Below are 9,665 nucleotides of genomic sequence, written 5' to 3'. Positions count from 1 at the left end.
CTGACTCCTCCCATGAACGTGACTGATCACGTGGTCATGACATCATCAGCGGACTCGCAGCTAGCGTCTACCCGGAAGTGATGGAGTTTGGGTGTCGTTAGTGCAGGTAGTTGGACGTGGAGAGCTCTTCATCATCTCTGCTGAGGACCCGGCCTCCTCCAGGGAGAATTAGAAATCATGGGGAAGTCATTCGCTAACTTCATGTGTAAGAAGGATTTCCATCCGGCCTCCAAGTCCAACATCAAGAAGGTGAGGAGTGACTGAGCGGTGTCCGCGCTGATGTTTTGATTGTCATAGGACGCAGCCATGATGTTAGGTTGTAACTCCTTAAAGGGGTATTCCCAACTGAAATATTTATGGCATTATCACAGGATATGGAATACCCCTTTAAGGAATGACCTATTTTGGGCCTTCAGGACCAAGCGGTTTTATTCAGGCTTTTTTTTTTTTTATTGCCACATTCCAAGAGCCAATACATTTTCTATTCGTTTCTGTTCGGCTTTTTCCGTAAATAAATGTATTGTGTACGGGCTCATAGGCTTTCCATTGATATATATATAATTTTTACCAAGCAAGAAGTTTGCGTGAAGGCAGCCTAACGGTTCTTTTGATATATTTGGCGCAAGGAGAATTCTAAATACAGATGCCGCTGTCTAGGAGATCCCCGGCTCGTGGGCCTCCAGGTTAATATGATTTCGCCGCCGCCCTCATACACACGACCTTTACATTACTGTATTGTATAGCGTATTGCCATCTGTATGGTTTAGTATTGGGTGCCACGTATCGCGTTGTATTCACTATTTTCCTATTCTACAAATATTCGTAACGTACATGTTTTATCTTCAGGTATGGATGGCAGAGCAGAAAATATCATATGATACGAAAAAACAGGATGATTTAATGCAACAGTACTTAAAAGAGCAAGATTCCTACGACAACCGGTGAGTTAGAGCGCCCTCTGCTGGAGGGGGAGGTTGTTTTTTATCTGACTCTTGACTTCTAAAGCGTTTTTTGTGAAAGTGGAAATATCCCGGGTGGTCTTGATGATTGACTTGGCCTTATTCTATAAAGAGGAGTCGTATCAATATGAGGCTAGGGAGAATTTGCCTTCTCCATCTTTACCTCACAAATCCTATTATTGCGCTGCTAACACAAAGGGATTTTGGAATTTGCTATTTATGCATTTATCTATATTCACACCTACAAGTCCTGTAAAGTTGTGACTAGGGTTACATGATATATCGATACCATTTCAATGCGGTAGACCCTCAAACGGTTCAATACCATTTTAATTCAGGCATTTCGATACTAAGCTGTGCAGCTGCACAGGTTAGTATTGTAACGCATGAATTTAGTCAGTAGCGTGATGTGATGCGGCCAGCACTGCACTAATGAGCAGCGGCGCCAGCCCTGAAGACAGAGAACATGGCGGGCCCAATGCAAAACTTCCCTATGTTCGCTGTTAGTACAGCAGCAGCCGCATCACATCATGCAGACCGTGCACTTGTCAGGTGCGGGGCGATGTAGGTATTACACAGCAGCCCCGCTCTAATGACGAAGATAAGAGAAACCTCTGATCTCCACCGCTATTCCCTTGAATGCCACAATCAAAGCTGACCGCAGCATTCAAGGGGTAAATGAGAAGGTGGGGATACCCCTTTGATGGTGTCACAGGGATTCCCTGTGACACGATCGAGACACATTCCATATATGGGCAGACAGCCCAGGGTCCATTGAAGGACCTCAGGGCCGTCTGCCATATTTCCTGTTGCTAGGGTATACAGAGGTATGTCCTAACAGTACGCAGGCTAATGTACTGGCATATACCATAGATATGTGCAAGTACATTAAATTTTAAAAATAGAAAGGAAAAAAAAGTAATGTTAAATAAAAAAAAATACACGCACATTTTTTTACAATAAACTTTAAAATAAAATATACACACATTCGGTATCGTCGCGACCGTAATAACCTGCACAACAAATTTATAGCGTCATTTATGATGTGTACACTATAAAAAAACAACTTTCTTTCCCTTGTTAATGCGAGGCACGAGGTATAATGAATTTCGAACCTCCATGTGCCTCACATTAATAGTAATTCCCCCATCATGTACCTTACACATTAACCCAATGTTGTCCATTATGACTGTGAAACATGATGGGGTTAATTATTATTAATGTGTGAGGCAAATGGAGGTCCAAAATTCATCACACCACGTGTTTCACATGAGAAAATGGAAGATTTTTATTTTTTTATTATTGTTGAATAAGTATCGGTTTGCTATCGAGAACCGCAATACTACACACAGCATCAGTATCGAAGTCCAAATTCTGGTATCGTGACAACCCGAGTTGGGGCGCTTTCCTCTGCGTCCGCTTCTCCTGACATTGGTGCACAATGCCCACATTTTTTGTAGTTGGTTTATATGGAAGATTTTAGCACAGATGATATTACAAAGTGTGAGCCCTTGAGGTGGGGGCATATTATAAATGCAGGAACAAAGGGTTAAAGGGACCATTGACACAAAAACATATTATTTTTGTGTAATGCCTTTAGAAAGAATATGCTGGACTCTTTCTTATGAGCCTGGCGTATTCCTGAGACCTCCACACATACCCCACCTCTGCTACCCTCGTCACATTTGAGTGACAGCAGCCACTGTATACAGGATTACTGGGGTTTTTTTTGTTTGTATTTTTTTTTGTTCTGTTTTTATTAACTACAGCAACATATTATCCTGACACATCAACTCTAAGGCTATGTTCACACGGGGTCTTTTGCCGAGTTTATTGACGCGGAAACCGCGTCGCAAAACTCGGCAGAAACGGCCCGAGAACGCCTCCCATTGATTTCAATGGGAGGCGTCGGCGTCTTTTTCCCGCGAGCAGTAAAACTGCCTCGCGGGAAAAAGAAGCGACATGCCCTATCTTCGGGCGCTTCCGCCTCCGACCTCCCATTGACTTCAATGGGAGGCAGGAGAAAGCGTGTTTTCTGCCCGCGGCGCTCAATGGCCGCGGGCGAAAAACGGCGCGATCATTGCTATTCACACGGAGTATTTTGGGGGAGGAATATCTGCCTCAAAATTCCGTTTGGAGCTTTGAGGCAGATATTCCTCCCCCAAAATACTCCGTGTGAACATAGCCAAAGCGCTCTTTATACATTTCTAGATTCCATTTAACACAGAGTAGATATCCATGCAGGGGCTACTCAAGATGAACGTGAAGTTTTTGATGGGACAGATTAACTTCAGAACGAACAAAACATTTTTTTTTATAGTGTGGACAAAACAATTTTGGTAATAATCTTTATATCTTTGGATAGCTTTATTATACAATATTAAAGATTCAATGAATTGAAATGAGACTCGTTACAAGAGCAATGTATGAGGTTGATCGTGGATTACAGCTGGCACCGGCAGGATATAGCCGTATACACTATAGAAAGATTTAGGCTTTTAAGGCCAGATTCACACATGCAGTTTTTAGAGCCAAGCACAGGAGTGGATACAAAAGAGAAGAGAGATCAGTGGGTTTTTTTTCTTATATTTTTTTGTTCTTTTTGAATCCACTCATGTGTTAGGCCCAAAAAACTGTTTTTTTTTTCCCCCCTATGAATTCATATAACGTAACTTTCCTTCTGATTCTGTTTTTGTTCAGATTACTACTAGGTGATGAAAAAGTGAAAAATGGGCTAACTTTTATGTATGAAGCTCCACCAGGGGCTGAGAAAGGTAAATACTCATTATTATTCATAATTTATTTTTTTTAATTTTTTTTAAAAAGGCGAGTGTCATGACCGTCGTGCATCAAAATTTCTCGTTTTTTTGCTGGCTTTAAAGTGGCATAAACCTCTTAATAAATTCCTCTCAATGACTTGCTGGATTGACTGTAAAATGTCTTGAGTCTTCAGTAAGTTTAACGAGCATTAGGGTATGCGCACACGATAACTGCTCTTACGTCTGAAAAGACAGACTGTTTTCAGGAGAAAACAGCAGCCTCGTTTCAGACGTAATTGCTCCTCCTCGCATTTTGCGAGGCTTCTCTGACAGCCGTAAATTTTGAGCTGTGCTTCATTGAGTTCAATGAAGAACGGCTCAAATTACGTCTGAAAGAAGTGTCCTGCATATAATGTATATAAGTGCCCTGCACTTCTTTTGACGAGGCTGTATTTTTACGCGTCGTTGTTTGACAGCTGTCAAACGACGACGCGCAAATGACCGGTCGTCTGCACAGTACGTCGGCAAACCCATTCAAATGAATGGGCAGATGTTTGCCGATGTATTGCAGCCCTATTTTCAGGCGTAAAACGAGGCATAATACGCCTCGTTTACGTCTGAAAATAGGTCGTGTGAACCCAGCCTAAGGGTAATATCAAAGGTGATTGGACATTAGACGGAAGTTATTTTTCCTGCAATCATAGTTTGTTTTTTTGGAGAGTGAATACATATTCATTAGTGAGCGCAAAAGATTTATTATGATTGGAATAATATTTGATATGAACATCACGATTATCAAAGCAAAATATTCATCTAATCTGATGAGAATCTTTACTTGTATATCTAAGGCTCTGTTCACATCCGCGTTGCTCATTTCTGTTCTGCTCCGTAATAAGAGAAAATGTCGGCAGTGACAGATCCGTTACATGACGGACACCAACAACACCTGACGGAACCCATTGGTGGAGATTTATCAAACTGTTGCATAGAAAAGGCAGAGTGGTTGCCTCTAGCAACCAATCAGGTTCAAGCTTTCATTTTTCAGAGGCCCTTTTGAAAATGAAAGAAGCAATCTGATTGCTTGCTTTGGGCAACTACCCCACTTTAACTTTTGCACCAGTTTTGAACACTGAAGTGTGGGCTTCACCAGTGGTTGACATCCATGCCAAAGTAAAAAATATGAATTAATTTACCTTTTATGGTCTCTTGAACCCAGTGTAACCTTAAAATAAGCACAAAAGGCGTCCGTTCTGTTGCTAAATCAAAACTATATGCCTAGCTATGCCTCACCAAAAAGTGAGGCCCACCTCCTAGTTGGTGCATGTTCACACATCGCTGATTTTCCTGCGGCAATTATTGTGTGTATTTATAAGAGAATCCGCAGTAGAAATTCTAGGCTGACGCTCTCATTTCTTCTGCGGGTTTGTTCTTGATGCGTTGCAGATCCACACAAGGATTAGTCCCATTCGATGGGGATAATCCGTGGCTTTTCTGTGCAGATTTTTTTTCCGGAACATGTGAATGGGGTTTTAAAGGCAAAATGTTATCAGGTTTGGCAAGGATTTTATTGAGCGGAATCCGCATTGAAATCCTTGTCAAAACTCTAACCTGTGAACAAGGCCTTTGAGAAGCACTGATCTATAGGAGTGGATTGAATACTTTCCACAATCACATTGAACTTGTAAAAAAACGTAATTTAATACATTTCTATTTGGATGTATGAGTGCTAAATTATATGTTTGCAAAAGCAACAAGCTGAATTCGGAATGCAGCTCTGGGCTATAATAGTGCAAGTTGTGACTCTGGATTAGTACAAGAGAATTAAAGGCCCTTTTATGCCGGCCAATTATCGGGCAAACGAGCATTCACAGAACGCTCGATCCCTATCATTGTCCTGTTTACACAGTAATTCTCAGCCGATGAACGCGCGAACGCTCTTTCGTCGGCAGATTGCATCGTTTTAAATGCATAAACTTTTATTGTTGTCAGAACATCTCCCTGTATAAACAAGGAGACGCTGCTGACCCGATGGAACTGTATGGGGGCGAGCGAAAGGAGCAAACTAGCGCTGATCAACAAGCTGTATGATCGGACCGTGTAATACGACCTTCATGCAATGTATTTAATCTTCCGTTTTCTTTTCAAGTCCTATCTGTATATAAATAGTGTGTCACACAGTGTGCCGGTATATGCAGAAATGGACCCCTGTCTTCTATGGAACAACGTATACAGATGCAATTGTTGTATGGGGGGGGGGGGGGGGCCGCTTTGCACAATACTTGGCAGTCACAGACAGTCTCCATAGAAAATAATGGTGTCCGCTATGACCCCAGACTAATGTATTAATTGTCTTAACCTTCATTTGAGCTTGACCATTTTTTACATTATTTTTTTTTATATTGATAACTTGTGGTATTGTCGGCCATTTGTAACGAATGAAACTAACATCTTTCTGTAATTCTAATTTTTATTTATTTATTTTCTATCCACCCGACTTCTCAATCAAGAAACAAAAGAGGTACGTACTATATATACTCCTGCCTGCCTGCTCTGTCTTTATGATTTATCCAAATCCGTGTACCAGAATAGTCTTGTTTCCAGATGCAGCTGTTAAAAATGCACATAGTCGTGGGTGAAACCCTTAGGGTATGTTCACACGCAAACTCAAAAACCGTCTGAAAATACGGAGCTGTATTCAAGGGAAAACCACTCCTGATTTTCATACTACTTTTTAAGCCACTTGTGATTTTTGCTCCGTTTTTTACGGCCGTTTTTGGAGCGGTTTTCTTTAGAGTATGAAAAACATCCCAAGAAGTGACCTGCATTTTGTTTTCGCCGCCGCTTTTTTTTTTTTTTTTTACGTGGCCGTTTTTCAAAACGGCCCTTCGGAACAGAACGCAGTTTTTCCCATTTAAGTCAATGGGCAGATGTTTGGAGGCGTTCTGATTCCGATTTTTTCGGGCGTTTACGGCCCGAAAATAGGCCGTGTGAACATACCCTTATTGTAAATGATGGGGCTTGTGGACTCTGGTATAGTCTGAATCCCGTGTCCTTGGAATAGGGGTGCATATATTTTATGATTTGTACCACCTGTTACCTCTTGATGTCACTGTTGTGTTACTGTCTATGCAGCTTCTTCTTTTAAGATTGCAGTAGCAAAGGAAAGCAGAACAAAGCATGGTGAGGTCTGTAGTGCTCATGTGAAGGCACCTGCAGCTTGTATTGTAAGAGGACATGGTCGGTCGGACATACACAGACCCCATTCTACTGCTGGACTCGGGCTGCTGTGGAACAATGTTTCCATACTGTGCAAAACTATTAAACGGGTTCATCACTGTCCAATAAGAGATGCCGCTGCAGATTTTCTCAGTGTAAATGGAGCAGATTGCTGATCGACTGCTCTTATCTTTGATCGGCGCTTGTTTGCTCCATGGAGCAATGATCGGGACTGTGGGGTCGAAGGGTAGTTAATGCTATTGTTTGTATCCATACAGTTTGCATATTGTGGGCAACGCATCCCCTATATACACAGATGTGCTGCCGACAAACAATCATTTTTTTTCGTCTGAATAAATTATGCGATTATTACACCGGGCAGTGATCGGGGACGAGCGGTTGTACGAGTGCTTCTTCAGCCGATCACCGGTCTGTGTAATGAACTTGTCATTCTTTAGTTACTTTAATCAGTAAATTGTTCTGTTCTCCCGCCTCAAACTTTCAGACGAGAAGGAATTTTTTTTTTTTTTGTTTTCTCTTCTAGATAGAGGGGGAGACTGAATACAAATTTGAGTGGCAGAAGATGGCACCTCGAGAAAAGTAAGAATTGTTATCGTAACCCTGAGCTTTTACAGCGTGTAATACAACAGTCAACATTTTTACATAAATAGCCGTGATAACCTCTTTTGTGACAGAATATGGCACTTACAGATCCTAGGAAGCTACAGCTGGTAGCGCCCACACACAACCTGCAAACACAGAACAGCTTAGACTTCTGCTAACTTTTTTTAAATGCTTCTCTTATTAATGTGTGTGTCAAAAACTGCATCAAAACTGTGTGTGTGAACCTGGCCTAAAAACTACGGGATAGCTCCTGTGGCATTTTTTTATTTTTTTTTACATTTTAAAGCTCCATACTGATAAAGTCAAAGTAGCTGTTGTAATTTGGCTTAATTATTAGAAGACTAATCCACCAGGTCAAAGATCACTTTTAATAAGTCTTGTCAGAATATTTAAAAGAATAAACTAGCTCCACCTGAACAGCCCTATTTTACCCGATCACCCTTCCGTGTCATAGCTACCGCACTGTGAAGTGCGACCTTGGCATCACCCTGGTGTCATCCTATTATTCTTTCATGGCTCACGTGTTATATTAAATATATTCCATGAGGCTATAAGTAGGTACCACGGTCACCACCTCCGTAAATAAAAGTAGGTGATGAGATGCAGCAAAGGACACCAAAATTAGCTCAGACCGTAGGAAACATATTGCCCAATAGTTTGGATTCCCACGTAGCGTAAACGCTGCCGAATTTCCGCAACAGAATTGTGTGCGGAAATTCTGCAGCATTTACAGTAGCAGCGAAGCGGATGAGATTTAGACAATCTCATGCCCACGCTGCGGAATGAAAACGCAGCGTAAAACATTAATAAATTCAACTGCTGTGTAGAATATGTCAATTGATGCTGTTTTTCTTGATTTTCTGTTTCGGGTTTTCCCCATTGAATTCATTGGGGATGCGAAACCCGCAACAAAGTCAATTGTTGCGGCGTAAACGCAGCGATTACGCCGCAAAAATCTCAACTCCGGGGGGGAAAAAAATCGTACTATCCCAGAATGCCCACCTTCTTCCTGCAGACCGGCCTCCTGGGATGTTTCATCCCATGTGGCCGCTGCAGCCAATCACAGGCTGCAGCGTCACATGGTAGAAGACGGAGGAGGTAAGTATGAGCGATTTCTTCCGCAGCGGAAATTCCATTCAATAAACAATGTGGTGCGACTGGGACATGATTGTGTGTACGGGGCTGTGGGGATTCACCGTTCTTGAAATTTGTTTTGAGTATGGGGTTCTGTCCTTTGTGATATTTATTGACTGTAAGGCAAGAGTTCTAGCACCCCTAGTAAGTATTTTGACCGTTGTTGTTTTGTTTTATGTAGTCCTTCTTTGGTAACCCCGCTACTCCGACTGGTCTTAATCCCGGCTTAGATTTTCCAGTTGATCCCCCTTGAAAGAATTAATATGATGATACCAGGGTGCAGGTCGGGTCGCTTTTTTCATGGCAGTGGCTCTGACTAGGCTTGCAAAATAGGGCTATTTTAGTGTGTCCAGTTTAGTTTTGTTTTAGTTTTGTTTTTGTTTTTTTTAACATTACTTAGGTTTTAACATTGATCTTTGACATGTGGATTCGGCCTTTGTGATTTGCAATTTGTTTGAAAAGATCGCCAGCTTGTGATTTTGGGTTTCCAGGCCCTTCATATGTTGGTTCTGTTAATTAGTTGTAAAGTGTAGCTGTATTACGCCCTTGTGAAACCAGCTTAATTGTCCGAAATAGTTTTTGTGATCCAGTGATGATCCTGCACTTCTCTGGAGAGTTAGGGTATGTTCACACGGCCTATTTACGGACGTAATTCGGGCGTTTTTGCCCCGAATTACGCCCGAAAATAGCGCCTCAATAGCGCTGACAAACATCTGCCCATTGAAAGCAATGGGCAGACGTTTGTCTGTTCACACGAGGCGTATATTTACGCGCCGCTGTCAAATGACGGCGCGTAAATAGACGCCCGCGTCAAAGAAGTGACCTGTCACTTCTTTGGCCGTAATTGGAGCCGTTCTTCATTCACTCCAATGAATAGCAGCGCCAATTACGGCCGTAATTGACGCGGCGTTCAAGCGCCTGCACATGCCGTTACGGCTGAAATTACGGGGATGTTTTCAGGCTGAAACATCCC

At 42.1% G+C, this 9,665-nt stretch overlaps 1 protein-coding gene across 1 annotated transcript in view; it reads left to right on the top strand.

Moving 5' to 3' along the window:
- The first annotated feature begins 24 nt into the window (after positions 1–24).
- Positions 25–9,665, top strand: part of CIRSR (corepressor of RBPJ and splicing regulator) — a 28,043-nt gene continuing 18,402 nt past the window's right edge. The window contains exons 1-5 of the mRNA XM_075829492.1: positions 25–249; positions 847–941; positions 3,660–3,733; positions 6,226–6,236; positions 7,479–7,534. Of these exons, the coding sequence (XP_075685607.1) occupies positions 178–249; positions 847–941; positions 3,660–3,733; positions 6,226–6,236; positions 7,479–7,534 (308 nt within the window). The 5' untranslated portion in view covers positions 25–177. The remainder of the gene's footprint in view (positions 250–846; positions 942–3,659; positions 3,734–6,225; positions 6,237–7,478; positions 7,535–9,665) is intronic.

Source organism: Rhinoderma darwinii, chromosome 6 (assembly GCF_050947455.1).
Source record: "Rhinoderma darwinii isolate aRhiDar2 chromosome 6, aRhiDar2.hap1, whole genome shotgun sequence".
Taxonomy (NCBI): domain Eukaryota; kingdom Metazoa; phylum Chordata; class Amphibia; order Anura; family Rhinodermatidae; genus Rhinoderma; species Rhinoderma darwinii.
The sequence above is the reverse complement of the archived record's forward strand: the minus strand, read 5'-3'. Positions and strand labels throughout refer to the sequence as shown.